This window comes from Desmodus rotundus, chromosome X, assembly GCF_022682495.2.
Source record: "Desmodus rotundus isolate HL8 chromosome X, HLdesRot8A.1, whole genome shotgun sequence".
Taxonomy (NCBI): Eukaryota; Metazoa; Chordata; class Mammalia; order Chiroptera; family Phyllostomidae; genus Desmodus; species Desmodus rotundus.
This window is the reverse complement of record NC_071400.1, coordinates 81,317,455-81,339,627: the sequence shown is the minus strand read 5'-3', so window position 1 is coordinate 81,339,627 and position 22,173 is coordinate 81,317,455. Positions and strand designations below refer to the sequence as shown.

The 22,173-nt window shown below is 43.5% G+C and overlaps 1 protein-coding gene across 5 annotated transcripts in view; it reads right to left on the bottom strand.

Moving 5' to 3' along the window:
* DMD (dystrophin) overlaps positions 1–22,173 on the bottom strand; it is a 1,965,474-nt gene that overhangs the window by 627,888 nt on the left and 1,315,413 nt on the right. For all 5 annotated transcript variants that reach the window (XM_053917632.1, XM_053917633.2, XM_053917631.1 and 2 more), the window contains one exon: positions 13,727–13,835. In XM_053917632.1, coding sequence (XP_053773607.1) covers positions 13,727–13,835 — 109 coding nt within the window. The remainder of the gene's footprint in view (positions 1–13,726; positions 13,836–22,173) is intronic.

Below are 22,173 nucleotides of genomic sequence, written 5' to 3'. Positions count from 1 at the left end.
AAATTTTTTCAAGAGCAAAGAATCATCCTGGAAAGCTAAAGTGACACTGGAGATTGACTAATTTGTTTTATTGCAATACTATTTTTTTTAGTGGCATGTTATTGAGTTCCTCCTTTTTAATGTTGGCGAACAGTGACATTCTTGAAGTTGTGATAATTATCCAGAATTGAAGACTTTCTCTTTCTCTCGTAGGTCTGTATTACAATTTAGGGAATGGCGCAGTTAATACTGTTAGCGATTTTGCCTCAATGTCAGAATAGCTAGATTAGATGTCTATTTCAGGATCTCATCATGAACTGGCGAGCACTCTGGAACATCAAATTAAAATATATTTTCTTCAAAATACTGAAGATGAGAGAAGAAATAAACTACAGGAATTTTAAGAGGAAGAGAGCATGGGATACTGTAAAGCAGAGGTTCTCAAACTGGGTGCCCAGGCACAGCCGCAGAGGAGAGCTAAGGAATGAGACGGGGGATAGAGTTAGCCTGTGAAATCTGCGTCAAAGCCACAGCACACTTCTATTTGACCAGTACTGTAGTCCTAAACAATGAGATGTACCACCGAGAATATGAGGATAAACGGATCTGCCAGCTGTGTCTAAGAAGAAAAAGAAGTTGATACATGTAACAATGCTGAAGAGCATGGAGCTCAAATGCAAGAGATGTGGGTTGGAGTCCCATTCTGCCACTCAACAGCCAGACAAGCATATAATCGCTTAATCTCTTTTGCTGTTATAATTACACAGTAGGTTGACTTATTTGAACCAACTCTAAAATAAATGTTTGTTGGGGTAAAATACATTAAGCACCTACTGTGTGCTAGTCATTGAATCAAAAGCTGCATGCATTGATAAACGGATATAAACTAGGCTCCTCTTGGAACTTACAGTCTCTTAGGAAATGAAAACTAGATAATTATGTAAACACTTTAGTAATCAAAACAATGATAAGACTATGCAAGAGAAAAATAGGCTTTGAGATTGTATAATAATGAGGCTCAAGAAAAAAGTCCTGTAGGATAGCTGAGAGCTAAAGGATGCAGGCAAGAGAGTAGCAGACATGGAAACCCTGCATCCGGGAAGAAGCAGGCACACTAAAGGAACTGAAGAGAGCTGGAGAGGGGGGGGGGTTGAGCAAAAGGGGGAGGGGCAGTAGAACAAGAAGGGTCGGCAGGTAAACCATCACGTAACACCTTGTGGGCCATGTTAATAATCGGAAGATTTCCTTTAAAAGCAAAAGGACACCATTCAACAGTCGTAATAGAATAAGGTTTACATTTCACACTACGATTTTTTGTAGAATCTGTTTCTATGTGAAATGGATGAGGAGGTCAATCAAATCAGTTAGGAGGCAAGCATCTGGGTAACACATGATGGTGGCAGAAGGAATGGTGATGGGTAAAATAATTTGCAAGACAGTTAAGTAATGCAATCAGCAGGACTTGGTGGTTGACAGAATGAGGAGAGTGAGGTTAGGAAGAGGTGCTGGCTGGAGTGGGTGGTGCGACCATTTGCTGAGATGGGGAATACAAGAGAAGAGGGGATAGGAAGTGCACCAGTTCCGTTTCGGTCATGGTGGATTGCAGGCATCTGGGAGACCTCCAAGTGCAGATGTTAAGTGAGTTGTCGCATACATGGGTTCTCTTGAATTCACTCCAACCTGCACCCCATCCCTCTATCACTCTATCCAAATTTGCTGAATCCAAGGTGTATTTATTTTCAGGCTTTTTCTTATTAGACTTATAGGCAGCATTTGACACAATTTATCAATTCCTTCTCCTTAATTCACTTCCTTCACTTCGCTTCTAGGTTTCTCTCTGGGTTGTCCTCCTACTTCACTGAGTACTTATTACTCTATCCCCTACCATTGGGGTTACCGTTGGAGTCTGGTCTGGGGCTCAGTCTTTACATATCTTCCCTTTTCTGTCTACATTTACCCCTTGCTTTAATCTCACGGCTCAGCTATATTTGAGAAATTGCTTATTTACATCTCCAGATTAGCTCTCTCACCTAACATCCAAGTCATACAGTCCTCTCTCTACCTGTTCTACACTTCCATTTGGATAACTAGTGAGCTTATGTAACAATCTGTACAAAGCAGAGATTTTGATAGCACCTCCTACCATCTTCCCTCACAGTAAATGACAAGACCATTCTCCCCATCTGCGCAGGGCAGAAACCTCATCACATTTTCTCATTCCCTCTCTCAATCTGTTGACCCAGCCTGTTGGCTCTAGCTTCAAGGTACTTGCAGAATCTGTCCACCTCTTGGCAGTTCCTACTCTGGACGAAACCCTCATTTCTAACGTGCATTATGGCACTAGTCTAACTGGTCCTCTCTTGCTCCCACCCTACTCTCCTCCCTACACTTTAGTCTCACCACGTCCGGAAAATCCCTGCCGTGCTCAAAAGTCTCCGGTGCGTCTTCCTCGTACAAAAACTGAAAGTCAAAGTCATCCCAACGGCCTTTAATGCTCTCCATCACCTAACCACATCTCAGAACTGTTGTCCCCTCTGCTTCCTGTGCCGTGACCACCCTGGTTATTCCACCAATACTGGTCCTACTCCCATCTCACAGCTTTGGTTAGAATGCCATTGCTAGAATGCTCTTTCCCCAGGTGGCCCCATGGCCCACACTCTGGGCGCATGCACACAGATTTCACCTGTTCAGTGAAGTTGTCTGTAGAAGCCCAGCCACCCTACTCCTTACACTCTTCCCTGCTTTATTTTATTTTACTTCGTTTCAGTTCATTTTCCATTGCAGGTAGGATCTCATACCATGCACACATATTGTATTTATTTTTCTTCCCCCACAAAACTGTCAGCTCTATGAGGACAGGAATATGTGGGTTTTTTTTTTCACTGTTGCATTTCCAAATGAATGTCTAGATATAGAACTCAAAGGAAAGATGTGGCATTAGAGTGAGAATGTGGGAAACTTCAATATATAGGGTACTTGAAACCATGCAAGTAGATAAAATTACCCAAGAGATTAAAGAATATGAAAAAAGCAGGCCTACATTACTTCAAAGATTTAAAAGCCAGAGAGAGGAGATGGAGCCGGCTAGGAGGCTGAGAGAGAGTCGCCTGGGAGGCAAGAGGAGAAACGGAGTGTGGTGGTATGCATACGTGAAGGGACAGAAGAAGTGTTTCCAAACAGGGGTGGCCAACTGCATTGAATGCTGCTAAGAGTTCTTGTGAGATGAGGATGGAAAAGTATTTGAGCATCGAGACCATTTCTTGCATTAGGGTACTTCCCATGGATGGAGGGAGGGGTAGGGGCACAGTCTCGCGGCAGTTGAGTGTAAGAGAGAGAGACAGAAATGTACATAGATGACTCTTGCTAGAAAAGGGGCTGGGAATAAGAGCAGAGGGATCTGTCAGTGCCTGGAGGAGTAGGTGTGACTGAGGTCGAGCAGTTCTAGCGTGCGGAATGCACAAGCAGGTATAAACGCTGCCGGTGAAATCACATCAGTCCACCTAATGATCCCGTAAATGGCAAGGGAAACCTTTTTGGGGTGTTCCAGTATAGAAGGGTATGACTGGATAAGCTAAAATGTGGCAGAAAAAAATGCCAGGTACTCTAATAAATTGTCAGATTTAGTATGATGTCATCATATAAAGGCACCAAAAAGCCTGTGCAGATGTCACGTGACTGAGTCCGAGTAGAACAGTAATCATGGAATGCTGTCCAATTCTGAAGCCCAGAAAAGCAATACGGAAAACACGCTTGGAAGAGAATGGGGAGAGGCACAGAGATGTGTAAACATGTACAAAAAACAGACATGTAAACATTTGAAAGGCAGCTGTTTTGTCGATAGGTCTTGGGTACTCACCTGATTTATGTGAGAAAAGGAAAGTTTAAAGCAAGACTGAGTAACAGACTTTGAAGACCGCCTAAAGGGACAGCGAGAAGAAATATTCTTTGCCTAGTGACAAAATCATGTAGACAGTAGCTGGAACTTGGGTCAGGCAGCTGAAGGAATGTCTTGAGTATGACCTAGTGCTGGAACTCCACCCACTCTTGAGTTTTAAAAAAGAGAGTAAGCAGTTAACCTCGAGATTGCTTGGAAGAGAGAAAGAGCTTTCCTGAAGATGGTGGAGAAGAATGAATGACCTTTCATAAGCTTTCAGATCACAATCTTATAATCTACAATTGAAGTGCAAACTGCTACGGTTTCCTTTTGGAATCTTCTTTCTTTGAGGGTAATGTTACATTCCGTCGCTGAATGATTCAGCAACGTTTTAGGACATGTTAGGAAATACAAAGACAAGTCTTGCTTTTGTGGGCCGTGGGGTGCCCATCGTCACAAGTATGTTCAAATAGTTCCATTTTCCCCTTGATAATAGCTTGAGAAGAAATTCAACATTGCGGTAAATTTTATAGTCGTTTCCAGCAAAGGCCCTTCTTTGGGAAGGAGAGAAATAAGAAGGCTAAGGTAATTTTACTGTATCAAGCCCTTTATTTCTGTTAAAATGCAGGATGTGGATAACTGCAAATTCTCTTGCGATCAGAATACTTCATTCAATCACGGATGCTATCCTCCCCCGCCCCCCCACACATGCGCACACACACCACTCTGGGACTTCCTGGAATGCTTCCAACAAGCATTAGAAATGATGAATTCCAGCTTCTCTTCCCCTGCCAGTTCAGACCCCAAAGCTTGGCTCTAACTGGAGATGATAACCAAGCAAAAAAAAACTGCCAAAAGGTTAAGAGAAGAACGGAGGGAACACCATCACCACAAAGTGGATAACACCATCTAAATATTCTAGTTCTCACAGTTTATCACTGTCTTGGCTATTAAGAATGAAACCAGTATTGCATCCTCCCTGTCAACGGGGCAATGTTGTTGGAGAACGCGGCCTGGGACCAGGGACCCCCACTGCCTACAAAGATAGACTTCTTTCTGACCCACGTGAGCAATACTGAGGCGCCAGCCAGTGTTGACTGTTGTCACATCCCTTTGCATACTGTGACATGCGTCCTATTTCAAGCACCCTCACCTCACTGGAGCATCCAAATATGATTTAATTAATTGATTCATTAATTTATTGCTGCCAAGAGTTGGAGGGTCTCTGTAGTAGCCCAGGGCTTTGAAATATCCTGGGGAGGGTCTAAAAGTCATTTCTTATCTGGTTATTAGAATTGATTAGGGGACTTCACTTATTTAGGTTCAAAAGATTCCTCCTGGTGCATTAGACTCGGAGAATGAACGTTCTTGTGGTTTAGAGGTGTGTAGCAGAAAAACGACCACAGCATAGCCACACCCGGGGCCCGGGGTGTTTTCAGCAGAGGACACTTGGCCCCACTGAAACTGATGTGCCTCATCCAAAAGCTTCAGCTGAAGCAGAATCAACAGCGAGCAACACAGCTGAGACAGGGAGGGCTGTGGTTGGTGTCGGGGCCCTGTGCAGGCCACCCCAAAGTATGCCACCGTGGCATACTGAGTACTTTGAATTAAAGTTACTTGACAAGCAGACAGTAGGAGAAGGGCACGGCTGACTCTCCCTTGTCCCCTTGAATGAAGGAAATGTATCTCCCTGTGAAATGTACCGTCCTCCTCGCTGCAAAGGGGCTGAGAGGGGCCCTTATCCCTAGAGTTAAGGAAACCACCCTGCCTAAAGAAACCTTATTTCTTTTCACTAATTTACTACCAGATTCTCTTTCTGTTTGGATTCTACAGTAATGAGCACCCAAGTCTAAGTTTCTTTGTCCTGTCGATTCTTCACAAATTGTTTTTTTTTTTTTTTAAAATATAAAAATCTGAGCTGGGTCATCACTTCTCTGAGTATCATTTATGATCTCCTGTGTGTAGGTATTGAATTGTTTTTCTCCTCCTATTAATCTGGTCTTCTGTCAGGTTTATTGTTAGTCCAGCCTATGAACTCAAGATGGGTAGGGGGGTGAAATCTCCCTCCCCTGCCAAATGGCGCCTCTCCTTGTGTTGCCGAGAAGGAGGGGACCCAAAAGTGGAGTATAAATCTAAGACCTAATTGAGTTTCCTTCCTTCTTTCTTCATCATTGCAGATGAATAGAGGCCATTTTCACAAGAAATGAATTGTTTTCTCACAAAGTAAATCAAACAAATAAACAGTAGTATCAAGATAGCTAAGCTCCAATTAACCTCATGCTTTTAACAAACTGCTTAGATATTTAAAGTATTATTTGAAATAGCTTTTGGACGCTTTACGCTTTATTCAACTACAGAGAGGCAAGTGAGGTTCAAATAGCAAATGTACAAATAACCTTCTGTGTGAGTATTTGATATTTAAGTACTGCACTCAAAAATTCAAATGCAGTCTATAAATAAATCACTGCTCAATATACGGCATCCTGGTTAATAGCATAAGCTTTGGAGGCACACAGTCCTACCTTTGAATACTGACACTGCCACTTACTTGCTTTATAACCTTAGACAAATTATTTCATCTTTCTGACCCTCGGTTTTCCCATCTGCACAATGGGAATCACAACGCAACTCATTCAAAAGGTATAACCATGGCACTAACTCTAAGACCTGTTGTATGAGTTCCGGTTCACCCAGAAGCAGGCTCAGGCCAGGGTCGGGCCTGGTTAGTACTTGGATGGGAGAAGTGTGTGTAGATGGAGACTTCTTGGACACCTTTGACAATGCAATATGCAGTCACTGTCAGCCATGACTGTTATGGTAATTGCTGTGTTGAGACTGAGGTAATGGGGTGTAACGGGAACAGCTTCAGGAGGGGCCTGGAGCACCCAAAGCCACAAGTCTGGACACTGGGATAAGGACTCCACCTGGACACTGATATGAGCGAGACCTCCACCCCTGGTGGGCTATAAGAGCTCTGACCACCCAAAGCTCGAGCCTGGCTATACCACAGGTCATGCTCAGAGCCACTCCCCCTGCTGCCACTGCAGCCACCTAAAGATGGATACTTGCCTCTCCTGGGACTTTGTGCCAGATGCTAGCTAGCTCTGCTCGCTTCTGTTGCATAAGCTCCCCTCTGTGTGTGCCCTGCCTGTGACTCTACTGGCTTATTGGGGAGGTGTCCGCTCACAAACCTGGCATTGTGGGAAGACACTAATGTGTGAGACTCTCTTCAGGGATGCTCCCTTGCTCAAGATGAAGCCTCAGGGTTTGCAGGAAAGACTAGTGCTGAGAGGACATAGATAAGGCATTAAAGGCCAATTTGGGTCTACCTTCTGATTTTCTGACTAAAGAGTTACTGGAACTCAGGCCGTTTATTTACCTACTGTCTATGGTCTGGCTGCTTTTAGAATCCAACTACACAATGTTAATCACGTGATCCACAAAGCAGAAAATATTTGCTTTGTGGTTCTTTACAAAGAGTGTGTTGATCCCATATCTAGGCAGTAATGCAACTGAGATTAGAATTCAGGCTTCTTGACCTCCCAGGGCAGCACTTTTCTAATTACAGTTGATCTCCCCAAAATTAATTACAGGAAGAGATGGTTTGATCAGTGTTTAATCAACTAGAAACCTCTATTAACTGGCACCTCTGTGTGTGTGTGCGCACGCGCACACACACACAATGGTCATTCATTTCAAAGTCATTTCCCTGGGACATTTGAAGAACTCCGATATCCTGATTTGGACTCTTCACATTAAGTATGTTCTGTATGCAATTCCTTTCGAAAATGCTAAATTGGATATTGTGGAATGCGAATGTTCTCAGACCTAGCAGCTTGTGGTTAAGAAAAGGATTCATGTTGACATTTACAAGCCGCTTCGCTGTCTCTTTGCCTCCATCTGCCGTGCAAAGCCCTGGCCACCGAAATGTTTCTGAGAGTCTCTAGGGAAGCTTCATATAAGCATGGTTCTTGCCCCCACAGGTCCCTGAGCTGCTCTTCTAGGCAAATACTGCCTGGGCTCAGCATGCTGCCCATCTACCTGAACTTCCAAGCCCCACGGTCTTTGGGGGCAGGGAGGGGAGAGACAGGGTGGTGCCAAAACAACACGGAGTCCCCTTTGGCATCCCCCACACTGGGCCCGACTCAAATTTCATTCCAGGTTGCCTGCGGGCATAGTGATGAACTCCTTCTCCACTCCCCATAGGTCTCTGGCAGTAGTTCAAGATTTTATTTATTTATTTTTAGAGAGAGGGGAAGGGTGGGAAAAGAGAGGGAGGGAAACATTGACCAGCTGCTTCTCACACGCCCACAATCCAGGCATGGACCCTCTCCAGGAATCGAACTGGGGACCTTTTGGTTCACATGCTAGTGTTCAATCCACTGAGCCACACCAGCCAGGAGTTCTGCAAGTGCAGTCCCAGGAGCAGCAGCATCAGCATCACCTGGGGATGTTTAAGAGCTGCGGCTTCTCAGATTCACCCTATCCAGTGAGTCAGTAACTCTGGGGTAGAAGGCCAACCATCTGCGCTCTAATAAGAAACGGGTGATTTGAATGTAGGGTGAAGTCTGCGAACGACAGACACAGGACATTGGATGCAGACCACTGCTTTCTTGTCTGCTTCCCCTACCCATTTCCGCAATGTAGTGGTCTGTGTGTAAAGATGGCCCCCCAAAGCCTCCCATCCCTGTACGTAGGCCCCTGCGCTATGGCATTACAGCTTGTCCCTTCCGGAAGCGCAGTCTGTGTCTACACCCCTTGAATCTGCGCTGTGCTTCCCACTTGCTTTGACCGATAGAATCTAGCAGAAGTGATGTCAGATGACTTCTAGAGTCTAGGCGTCCAGAGGTGTAGCTTCCACTGTCACCCCTTGGAAACACTGTCCTGTCCTCAGAATGCCCCATAACGGAGCCCAGTCCAGCCTCCTGGAGGATGAGAGGCCGTGTGAGGAACCAAGATTCTCAAACCGACAGTCAGCTGTCAGCTACCCGAGTGAGTCCATTTTCAATCATGTAGCTCCTGCTGAGTTGCCGGTAACTGCGTGCACACACATGGCCCCTAGCAAGACTTCTAGAATAACTATCCCGCTAACCACAGCCCCATGTGCAGACCCACAGAATCAGGACAAAGCAAATAACTCTTGTTTTAAGCCGTTACGTTTGGGGTGTTTTTACGCAGAGAGAAACAACTGATTACAAAGAAGTTCCCCACCCACAGCACGACTATTTGTCCTATAAATTGAAACAATTTAAACAGCTCAGGAACATCTTATCCTCCTTTATCCTCCTTGCATTATATTAATGATTTAAGTAAGCAGCCACAAGGGAGCTTGATTTGGCGCTTTTCAAAAGACACTAGGGCCTTGCTTTCCATAAATATTAAAGCATATTCTACGAGAGATAATTTCAATGATTATGCAAGGTTCAGAGTTCTAGAATCTGAAGGAATTCAAATGGAGCAAACGGATTTCTTCTCCTCCTTAAGTAGAAAAGCCTCAGCAACATATCTCGCTCTTATCCCCACATCCGAGACGGATTTAAAGAACATTAACCACTGGCTAGCTGCCTCCATATCTACAATTTCCACTAGGTTCTTGGACAGAGAGATAGTGCAAGGCACAGCAAACACCAAAACAAAATAAAACAAAATAAAACAAAACACAGGCTGGGGAGCCCGACACACTTGGATTGGAGTCCTGGCCCTGTTTCTCCCCAGCTGTGTGGCCTTAATTGAGCTATTTCCCCTCCAAGCCTTAGGATTCTTACTTTTAAAAAAATTCCTTATAACCATATGTTCTTTGTAATCGTTTTGAAGATAAATACATCTATGGAAAAGCAGCTAGCAGAACAAAGCCATGGAAAAACTTACTGTGGTGAATTATACATTATATTGTATTACGATATAGTATGCGAAATAATCATAGATTGAAACCACACTACCAATTAGGTTTTCCTTTTTCATGTTGTATTTATTTTAGAGCAACTTTGTGCAAGTCAGGAATTTAGGTAAATCTTCACGCTGATATTTAAATCACCGTGCTCGAGAAAAAAGAATGTTTTATTTGAATAAAAGTAGCTCTGGTCTACCTTGAATCCCTTTGATTCTTTCATTGAACATTTGTGCATTTAACCTTTCTGCTGTATGCCCAGCTCTGTGTCAGTGTACTACAGGGGATGAAAGACCCGTGCCTTCCAGAAAATTCCTCCCTCCGTCCCTTCTTCTCCACCTCTGACCCAAGGTCAACCAGCGATCACTGGTGGCTTGGAGCTGAGGCCCTTTCCAGACTCTCCCTACTGGCAGCAATGTGGAGGGAGCAGGCGAGAGGCAAGGAGCAGTAGGGGGCAATGAGACTCTTAGGGGAGGGGGAGAAAAGAGGGCAGGAGATAAGAAAATATTCTCTTCCACTGCTTTGGCCACACGTTCCCTACCCTCAGCTCTGGTCTCACTGGTCTCCTCAATATTCTCCCATCTTGCTCCAGTCCAAGGCCTTTTACTCTGGCTGTGGTCTCTGTTCCTGGAATCGTTTCCCCCAGACATACACAGGGCTCACTTCCTCACTTCTAGCAGCTTCCTGATGTTGTCAAAGATTCTCTTGATGGAAAAGCTTCCCTGACCCTACCACAGATAGTTAGTGTTCTTTGCGCTCCCTTTGATGCTTCCCCTGTTTTCTGGTTCTTCATAACTGTGTGTCTCAGATTTCAGGGGGCCCTATTCAAATGCAGATTATGATTCACTGGGTCTGGGGTGGGGCCTGAGACTCCCCATTTCTAACAAGTGCCCATTTGACAGGAATCTGTGAATTACAGTCTGTAACACTTAATACCAAGATAGTATGGGTTCTCTTCTTAATTAGCTCCTTGTCTTTCCCTTCCAATCAGAGAATATGTTTCATGAAAGGAGGGGCTTTACCTTATTCTATCATGCATCCTCAGCACCCAGTATGGTGCTCAATACATGAGAATTACTCAATAAATATTTATTAAGTGGATGAATTATATATGTTGCTGGAAATCAAAACTGGAACTTTGAATTTACAGGGTCCGGCAGAAGTAAGGCCTGAGTGTGGTTGGTAGGGTAATAATATGGGTGTGATAATTTATAGTTTTAATTTGAACATTTCACCTAAAATGTCCTATGGTGTGCTTGAATGTGATACTGTTATGTTACAGAATGACATGTTTATGATTTTGTAATAAAAATTTTGTCATTAAGAAGGGGCGCTATTTGTGCCGGACCCTGTGTTTTCCATTAGAAAGATTATTGTTACATTTAAGCACTTTACAGGTGAAACAGACTACTGCAGTCTGGCTCTGTAATGTGTCTGCCATGAGTAAATTGGTTTAAATAGGGGCATAAGCCCATAATTGTGTTCAGAGTTCAACAAACTTATCAACAAATTGTTGGAACATAATCTCTTTACAGAGTTGAGTTTGAACATATGGCAGAAAAGTAGAAAACAAAAGCAATATATGATATGTAGAGACAAACTGTAATGGGGTACAGAGCATGGAACCCCTGATAGTAGGGGAATGCCTCCACAATCCTGCGTACAGGCAGGGAGAGTGGATGGTACAGCATTTAAGATATGTCACATAACAAACACAAGTTAACAGTGGTGCCTTCCTGAAGGGAAGGAAGAAGGTTGCTGCCCACAGGCAATTCTGTCCATGACTGTGAGGACGTGCAGTGACCCATGACATAGCCGGGTGGGGGCGTAGATGCCCTTACCAGATGCCTATGCATCGCTGGGAAACTCTTGCCCTGACTAAAGATGGAGGCCGAAAGAGGGTCAAAGACACTGGGGAGCTGACAGAAATGGTGGACACTAACGCAGCATAGGAAGAGCAGGATGTGAGGTCACACAGGAATTTCTGAGCTGAGCATTTAAACTAAGGAGGGCTGAAGGTCAAGGGAGAGAGAATGATGAGGTCAGAGGAGGTCTGCAGAGAAGGCAGCCATGAAGTCTGCCTGCCTGTAGAAGATGGCGGCACAGCTGACGAAGCTGCGGGGACCCACCAGGCCAAGCACAGACACATGAGGGATGCTTGGAGCTGAACTGTGGCCAGGAATGCTGAGTTGCAGACTTCTGCTTCTCTGAAGGACGAACAGAGAAGCCACTGTCTTGCCTCTGAGACACTGTGGCCCAGTGTAACATGGCGCTGGGAACAGCGCACCCCAGATGCTAAAGGAGAGAGCTGCTGTGAGAGGATGCCCACTCTGAACCCCACAAGTGCATATTCCAGGGGCAATGGAGACCTGTTTGCATGACCGGCTAATGGAGAGGTAGGGACATGGGGAACTTCTGGGCATGGTTTTGGTTTGTAGCCTTTTGGGGAGCTAGAGAAGTTCTGGGTTTCGTGTGAGAGGAGGGCTCTGGCAGGAGTGTTCCCAGCTCCTCGAGGTTGGAACCCTGTTAATAAAACCTGTTTCCTTCAACGCAAATTCCAGAGTCGTGCACATTGAAGGCATCAGGTGGCTGCACCCTGGTTTCCCTGGTAAAAAAAACTATGCATATGTGCTGAGGGTACCAAAAATTAAAGGTTGTAAAAAGAAATAAACCTAGTATAATTAGTTGAATATAAACCCTGATATAAAACTTTTAGTGTCCCAGATTGATTTTAATAAAAAGGAATGCTTGCACATCTTTCTAAGGTATCCAGTGTCATTAAAGCCAACTCTGAGGACTGCTCAGAAACCCCAGGGGCACAGGAATCATTCGGACACAATGTGCCCAGATCATGTGACTTCCTTGAACACGGGAACTATTTGTGCCTCCTATTGAATGATCATTGGGCTGCCCTGGGCGTGCTCTTTCAGCGAGGAGTATTTCTACTTGATATAGAATAAATGTCAACTTTGCCTAAAGAACAAGTCACCATGCTTTAATACTTCAATCATTTGATCTTTGTAAACATACACAAGGCCAAACAACAGTGAAGAACTTTTCTGGCTCCTTACCCCTGAGCCAGCATTAACACTGCCATGAGATATTATTATAAGCACCTTCTGCTAGCCAATGAATAGCAAGTGCAATAAAATAGAGTGAAAATACGCAGAACAACAAAACTTGAAACTACAGTTAAAAGAAGAAACATGCCTCCCCCAAGTCTGCTTGTGGCAGCCACGGTCCATTTTTCTTTCTCTTGAACTAAGAATGAAAGACCTCTTCAAATTGTTTTGAAATGGGACAGTGGGCGGGGCAAGGAGGGCCGTGTTTTTGTGGGATCAGGGATTTATTTGTATTGGCCTATTTGAAGAATCTCGTCTGAGTGATACAGGATTCGTAGAGGTGGAACCCTCATGCATTCGTGCCAGTGGACTCTGGTGCTCCTCCCTAACGCCCTCTTCAGGCACAGCACACCCTCCCCTGCAGCTGGGGTACTGGCTGTGAATGGTGTTCCTTATCTAGCAACTGCCTTGGGCCCCAGAAAACACTTCAAAGCTTTCCCTGTCCTCCTGTGGGCAGCCCATGAGGAATGAGTAGCTGGGTCAGGAATACAAAGGCCAGACCCTCTCCCTGCAGTTCAGGACGGCTCTGCAGAACCAGCCCAGCTCTCAGGCTCCAATGGAATCGTCTGATGCCTCTGTCGCAGTCAAACCGCCCTTCAGCCTTGTTTGCTGCCTGCTTCCATGTGCTTGTCTTCCTCGGAGGCCTATCTCCAGAAAACACACTGCAAGGTACTTTCCTTGCCCAGCACTCTGAATCAGCGTCCATTTCCCAGGAACCTACCCTAAGCCATTTTGTTTAATAAATAACACCAAGGTTTGTTCCTATGTGCAGAACCAGTTTTCCCTTTCACCCAGAGATCGCCTCGCGGTTGAGCTTTTGCGCAAATGGCTACAGCCAAAGAGAAGGTGATCCAGCATACTTACAGGCTCCGACAGCGGTCAGTCCAGGAGCTGGGCCAGGCTGCTTTGCCCTCAGCTCTTGAAGTAAATGGGTTACCGCCTTCCACTCAGAGCTCAGATCTTCTAACTTCCTCTTTAATAGAAAAGCATACATGTTATTTATTTGATTAACGCCTTGAAGATAACAATTCATGAAGTCATTAATTCATTTTGTGAATACATTATTGCATTTCTATTGTATTTTACTCGTAAATTAATTATTCTGGGCAGAATTCCTGTCAAAGGTATCGTAATTATTTTAGCCAACCACTCTAGAAATATTTATCAATTGTTTGCGGCATACAGGCTTTTGATCCAGGCACAATTTCATGGAAAGGAAGTAGAGTACACACACTAATAAAAGCAAAACAAACAGACCACCAAAAACCAGTGTCATCTCAGCAACTGGCTTGACTTTTTTTTTTCCTGTTTTCTTTTTTTTTTTTTAAGATTTTATTTATTTACTTTTAGACAGAAGGAACGGGAAGGAGAAAGAGAGGGAGAAAAACATCAATGTGTGGTTGCTTCTCACACGCCCCCTACTGGGGGCCCAACTTAGCTTGCAACCCAGGTCTGTGCCCTGACTGGGAATAGAACCGACAACCCTTTGGTGTGAGTCTTTTAAATAGTGTCTAGTGTGCCTGCATATGAGAATTATCCAGAAACCATTAAAAATATCCCAATGTCCTGGCCCACCCCAGATCAATCATAATTAGGATCTCTTGGAGGGAGGGGGATACACATGAAGATATGCCACTCTGAATCCACTTCAACGATGGAGTCTTACCCCAACGTGGAGGGAAAGATGTCAGTAGACATCCTTCAGCTGTCAGTCCCTCCAGGGACTGTCCTAGCTGCAGATGGCTGCCTTGCCCAGGGTCAAGCCCTTCCCAGGGCAGCCCTCGTTCAATGACTGAGCAAGGTGAAGGGAGAAAGGCTCAGTCAATGTGACCCTGAGCAGGGCAATTCTGAAGGGCCATTTCACTCCAGAGCTGCCAGTGGAGCCAGCCACACTTGTAGAGGTCAATGATGGGCTGGCACATGTTTCAGAGCTGGCTCCCTTGGGGTGCGTGGGAAAAGGCCCCAGTTTTAGTCTTTGCCCATTTCTGTGGTGCAAAGACTCCCCGTAGCCACTTTAAAGTTGCCAAGATACTCCCAAAATGCCTGAAACTTTGACTCAAAGGCTCACATGAGCAGATGCAAGCTGGCTGTCAGTGAGTAGCCATCGGATTATAGCGATCCCTGCTTATCTGCAGGAGATGCATTCCAAGAATCCCTGTGGATGCACAAAACCACAGGTATATACTATGGTTTCAAATCCTGTATATACTATGACGTTTCCTTACCGTACATATACAGCTATGATAAAGTTTAATTGATAAATTAAGTGCAGTAAGAGATTATCAAGAATAGTAATAAACCCTGGCTGGTGTGGCTCAGTGGACTGAGTGCTAGCCTGCGAACCGAAGGGTCACCGGTTCAATTCCCAGTCAGGGCACATGCCTGGGTTTTCGGGCTAGGTCCCCCTTAGGGAGTGCATGAGAGGCAACCACACATTGATATTTCTGTCCCTCTCTTTCTCCCTATTTTTCCTTCTCCATAAAAATAAATTTTAAAAACTGTTGGGAAAAAAGAGAATAGTAATAAAAGAGAATAGTTATAACAGTATACTGTAATGAAAGTTATATGAATGGCTTTGAGGCCATCGAGTACAGTAACGGTTACTTGAACACAAGCACTGCAGTACTGTGAAACCAAATCCAGTGGCTCCCAAGCGACTAACAGGTAGGAGGCACACACAGGGACTCACTGGACAAAGGGGTGACGCACGTCCCAGGCTCGACAGAGCAGGAAGGGGTGAGGTTTCCTCACGTCACACTCAGAACAGCACACAATTTAAACCTTATGAATTGTTTATGCCTGGGACTTTTCCTTTCATATTTCCAGCTCACGTCTGCCCACGGGTAACTGAAACCGTAAAAAGCAAAACCACAGCTAAGAGGGGACTGCTGTACTTACTGCCAGTAGAATGTGGGCAGAATATCTGCTGGTTCTGGGCTGAGGCTTTCCCAATGCATGGAGGGGGGTGGTGATTAATGCTAATGCCCTGGGACAGTGGCTCTCATTCCCTGAGCTCATCAGGGTCACCTGGAGTCCTCGGTAAACCACTGACGGCCGGGCCCCAGCTCTGGAGTTCTAGATTCAGTAGGCTTTGGGGGGAGCCCAAGAATGGGCATTTCTCAGAACTTCCTGGTTGATGCTGACGCTGATCGTCCAAGAGCGAAGCCTGAGGTACACGTTATCCTTAACGAGTTACCCAGACACCTACCGTGGACTAGATATGTACCGTCCTTGACAAAAATAAAGTAGGCCCTCAAATCGTTTTCTATAGGGCTCAATTCTATTGAGGAACGCCACTTGAGAAAAAGCCAACAAGGGAATAAATAGTAAAAGTTTATCACTTCCTCACGTAACAGTTATCTGTGCTTTTGAGGTTATTTCTCTCTATTGTGTCTAACATCATGTCGAGTAGGGGCTGTTAAAATTTTCCCCAGAGTGTATGTTGTTAAACATTTATGATCACATCAATGAATGTAACTGTTTTTATTTATTAAAACATAAGTGTTCAATAAAAAAAGCAAACAAAAATGCCTCTGATCAGCGAGGAAAACTACCATCAAAAATTGTGACATGTGTAAGATGTTTATCCATTCTGACATCAGAGCTAAACAGTGAGAATTAAATATTATAAAAAGCTAGTGAAGTGATTTTATTTGCTCTCTTTACTCTCCTGCAAATTTACAGTGATTTCCCAAGGATGAATATGAAGAGCATCTAAATAGTAACGATGCTGATAACAAAAGGGAGTAATAGATAACAGAGAAGACAATACACAGAAAAGCAGGTTACTAGAAAATGTAGGGATCTTGGTCATTTATTGAAGGGATAACTAGAACATATGGTGAAGTCTCATCGTACACTGTTTAACTTATATGTATATGGGCTGAGAGAGAGAGGGAGAGAGGGAAAGAGGGAGGGGGAAGAGGGAGGGAGGGAGGAAGGAAGAGAGAGAGAGAGAGAGAGAGAGAGAGAGAGAGAGAGAGAGAGAGAGATATCTGCCTACAGTTCTACATATGGCCCCAGAGGGAGTGGGCAGAGAGAGACTGGGGTTTGCTGTCCCTATATCTGGCTAAGGCCCCCCTTGTCATAATGCAAGCATCTCATTGCATTGGATTTTATTCTCCTATTTAAAGATAGGTGTTTACCCTACAATGTGGCTTCTAGAAGCAGATTCACTATTTCATCTGGGTCTCAGCTGAAGCACCAGTGAACTGGATTAAACTTCATATTCCATGTGCATCACTTTGTAACAAAACACACCAATAATGAATGCTGATAATGAAGCCCCTTAAAATTGAGAAACGTTGAAATGACATTGTGTCTTAGAATGAGGAGTCCTGGATTTCCATCGTAACTCATCACTGGCTGTGTGATCACTGGCAAATCAGACAGATCACTCATCTTTGAAACACAGATATAACGCTAGCACCTAACTCATAGCTTTGTTGGAGAAACGAAATGAGATGTTTTTATGTGAAAAGAACTCTGTGAACTCTAAAGCACTATAAAATTGTTGGTCAGTCATAACGCACTGCTTAATGAGGCACATCAGAAGTTAGTTAGTAAAAGTGTTCACTAAAATAGTTAAAATGAAAATGTTTGAATTCTTTTTTTTTTTTTATCCTCACCCGAGGACATGCTTATTGCCTTCAGAGAGAGGGAAGGGGAGGGGGTGGGGAGAGAAACATCGATGTGAGATGCAAGAGAGAAACATGGATCTGGTTGCCTCTCATATGTGTCATGACCGTACCCTGACTGGGGACCGAACCCCACCAACCTAGGCATCTGCCCTGACCAGGAATCGAACCCTCGACCTTTCGATTCACAGGATGGCAGGCCAACCAACTTAGCTGCACTGACCGGGACAAAAACATTTCAATTCTGAAAGGACTAGGTTTGGGTTATCCTGAAAATAACATGTCTATATATTTAATTTTCTTTTATTAATACATAAATTCTGAACATTTTATTCACTTATTTAAATGTTATCTTGGCCACTGCTATTTCCAGATAGGTACATGGGGTGTTACTATAATTTCAAAAATAGAGATTTTAAAGTAGTAACTGGCACCCTGAATGCACCACAACTATCTGAGGATACCTCAAAGTGTCAAAAATGCAATACGCTTGGAAATGTATATTTGCCAATCTTTCATAGTTCTTAGCAAATAACATCACACAAGATAGCTACAGATTTTGACTCTGGTGGCTGCAAAAACAGTTTCACAACTTCAAGTTTCTGGTGTACTTCGCAGTTGAAATTGATTATTAATGTATTACGAAGGGCCTTTTCTGTTTGGTTTGGTTTTGCTTTTTGATCCTGTGGCATGAGCTCGTATTTGCTATTCTCACACCTTTCCTGTGAGGCTGTGAAGTTCTTTCGGGTGGCAACTGACGCTGCATTGTTCACGCAACAAACTTTAAGCAGTGCTTTAACAAAAATCTGTAAAACGCAATGATTCACTGATCATGTTGATAATCTTTAACCAAATTTAAAGGAACCAAATATATGTCTGAATTCCAACATCTTTAAACACACAATCAGTGGGAGAATAGTTATCAAGTACTATTCTCAATCAGATTTCCAAACTTTCACAACTTTGAATCTGATTTTATTTCTATGTGGTATCTAACAAAATAAACAAACTAAACAGAAACAACCTCATAGAAGCAGAGCACAGGCTGGCGGTTCCCAGTGGTGGGAGGGGATTCGGAGGAGGGCCGGGTGAGGTAGTCACGGGGATGTAAAATACAGCACAGGGAATATCATCAAAAGAGTTACAAAATTGTCACAGGGACGTCAGTTATAAAACAGTCATGGGGACTGTTTTATAGTCCCCATGCTAAGGTGCAGCATAGGGAATACAGCCAATAATATTCTAATAACTATGTATGGTGTCACATGGGAACTAGACTTATCGGGGCGATCACCCTCAATGTTATAGAAATGTCTAATCACTGTGTTGTACACCTGTGGCTAACATAATATTGTATGTGAACTGTAACTGAAAAATAAAGAAAATATTTTTTAAAAAGCATCTGCAACACATTTAAATATAGCAAAAAAATCCCCTGCATTATGCTAAGCACGTTGTAGACCCCAGCCTTTCCTCACAAGAACTCAAACTCAACGATCCAAGTGGATTCATATTTCACCCAAAGGGAGAATGTAGGAGACCACTTTTTAAAATGTATTTACTTTTTATTGTTTTAAAAGATTTTATTTATCTATTTTTAGAGAGAGGAGAATGGAGGGAGAAAAAAAGGGAGAGAAACATCGATGTGAGAGAGATACACTGATGTGTTGCCTCCTGCATGCACCCAATCGGGAACTGAACCTGCAACCCGAGCATGTGCCTGACTGGGAATCGAACCGGTGACCTTTTGCTTTGCAGGATGATATCCAAGCAACTGGGCTACACCAGTAAAGGTGAGATCTTTTTTTTTTTTTTTTTTTTAAATGTCAAACTTAGTTTCATGACAGGGGACTTCTGCAGCAGAACATTATTTTCTGCCATATATAATTTGTTTGGAAAGAGTTATTAAATGTTACAACAATTATAGCAAACAATGCTGCTTCCCAATTCTATTATAACATACAATGTGAGCTTTTCCTCGGGATTGTTGACATACTCTGTATTTCATGATAAAAACCCCTATTTTTGCTAGAGTGACTGTTGTTTGCAACTAAAAGAACCTTGCCTAAAACTCAACTGAAATTCAAATATTTTCATTCAAGAGTAAAAGTGACACAAAATTACAGAAAAGAGGAGCTCCCCAGAGAAAGATTCAATGAATAGAGAGTGGTCAAGCCTATCAGCCAAATCCACCCCAAATGTGTCTCCTGCATTATTAACGTTCTCACTGAAGGAGGATTCATTGGAAACTCAAATGGCATCAACGTGCTTAGAAATGCGTCCCGGGCCCTAAACTAGTCTGGCCTCTCCATGACACTCAGCAGAGTTCCATAAACACTTCTGACTCATTTCAGAAAAAGAGTAGAAATGGCAAGAAATGTTTCTGAACATAGCTTTCCTTTCCAATTTAAAATATATTTTTAAACTCCATGTGTGTCGGGGATTTTCAAAATTGAAAACCTTGCATTTTTCTCTTGTATCAATGTTTGGCGTGCAATTAATATCTGTCACGTGAATAAATGAATCCACCCATGGCTGTGTATACACAGACATACATGTGAATATTGTCACTGAGACATCTATGTCTTTATGTCTGTCTCTACAAATGCAATTCATGCAGCTGAGGACCAGGACTGAAATTCCATTTTGTAAGAGATTTTATTTTTTAGAGAGGGGAAGGGAGGGAGAGAAACATCAATGTGTGGTTGCCTCTCATGCGCCCCCTCCTGAGGACCTGGCCCACAACCCAGGCATGAGCCCTGACCGGGAATTGAACTGGTGACCCTTTGGTCCCCAGGCCGGCACTCAGTCCACTGAGCCACACCAGCTAGAGCTGAAATTCCAATTTTTAAAATGCTGGCTCAGTTCCAGCATGAGCTACTGAGTAAGTCTAACTTGCGATTTTACCCCCAAATATCTCCTCAGAAACGTAACAGCTCATATTAGAGCTTTGTAATGTCTTTTGTGTCTCGATCATTTTGTTTTGAACAAGAAACTTTCAGAAACAGTTTAAAAAGAAAAAAAACAGTAAGTTATTCTGATGGGGTGATAAATAATAAATATCTTAAAAAACATGAAAAGATGATCTCTCCTAATATTTTGTTAATGGGCGGTGAGGTTGGGGGTAAAAATGGCCCTTCTGGTAAGTGGCAGCTAGCTGAGTGATGGTCCCAACTGACCATAAAAGAGTCACAGAGAAGAAACTAGCCAGATACAGGGCCACCCCAGGGCCGTGTTTAGACTGAGACAAAGACAAGGACACACTGCCACCACAAAAATCACTAATGTGAGGCCCCGCTACTTCTTTAACAGGACAGCTCTGACCTGCCTTGATCCCCTTACCTTCTGTATAAAATTAAGATACCCAGTCACCACGCTGACTTTGTTTCTTGACAGCCTCTAATCCAGAAATGGCTCCTGCTTCCTTAATTCATCCTTGCAATCGGCTAGCCAGCCAAGCCCGGTGAGTGGCCCTTTCCGATGCCCTCTTAACCGAGATGCCCAACCGTATTTCAGGACGGCTTTCTCCCTTGCTTCAGCGAGCTAAATAATCCTTTCGGATTATATGTGTGTTCCTAGCAGTCTTTGGACAGAGATCTTGCACAGCATCATACAGCGACTCAGTGCCATACTGCAAATCACTTTACAAGACAGTGGCCCTCAGAACTCTGGAATATACATGTGAATAGTGTGAATGAACTCATTTCATAAAACAGATGTGGCAAAAGCACTGTTTCTAATCAGTGTGTTGTTTTATAAAGTGTGAGATTTCAAATATGGCCGTGCTCTTCCATTAAGAAATGAAATATAATTAGACATTTGGCAGTCTCATCCATATTCCTAATTGTTTACATCTACAAGTTGCCCAAAAACCTACTATAAATTTTACCTCTGCCACGGGAGCGTGTGGGCCCCGCTTATAGTCAACCACTCACAGGCTAAGACTGTCTCCTCGGTCGTAAAGCTAACCTGTATTTTTTTCAAAAAATGAAATTCTGCTACTCATGTGTTAACAAATTATAAATTCTCTCTAGTAATATTTACTCTCTTTCTATATATGTCCTCCCAACTTTTCCCATTACCATTGACATGGAAATTGTGCTCACCGATGAGTCGATGGAAATGGACCTGCTCATTTGGGGGCGGGGGACAGATTTATGTCTGTTATGTCTCTATTGCTTTCTCATGTTAGAAAATAGAAGCTGCACCAGGTACATGAGATTGTGTGCCTGAGACATGATTTATACAATCCAAATACAATCATAATTCTAATATTTAATTGGGCAACACTTTGACCAAGTAGACAGCACTTGACTTGTTATACCATATAAAAATCTTCAGACAGCCCTGGCTGGCGTGGCTCAGTGGATTGAGCGCCAGCCTGTGAACCAAGGGGTCACTGGTTCAATTCCCAGTCAGGGCTCATGCCTGGGTTGTGGGCCAGGTCCCCAGGAGGGGGTGTGCGAGAGGCAACCATACATTGGTGTTTCTCTCTCTCTCTTTCTCCCTCCTTTCTCCTCTGAGTAAAAATAAATAAATAAAATCTTAAAAAAAATCTTCGGACATACTTCTTTTGTGAGTAATATATTAAAAATTACAAGCACCCCCCCCCAAAAAAAAAACCTAAGGAAATTATTAGATATGTTAAGATGTTGATGCTGGCAGAACAAATTC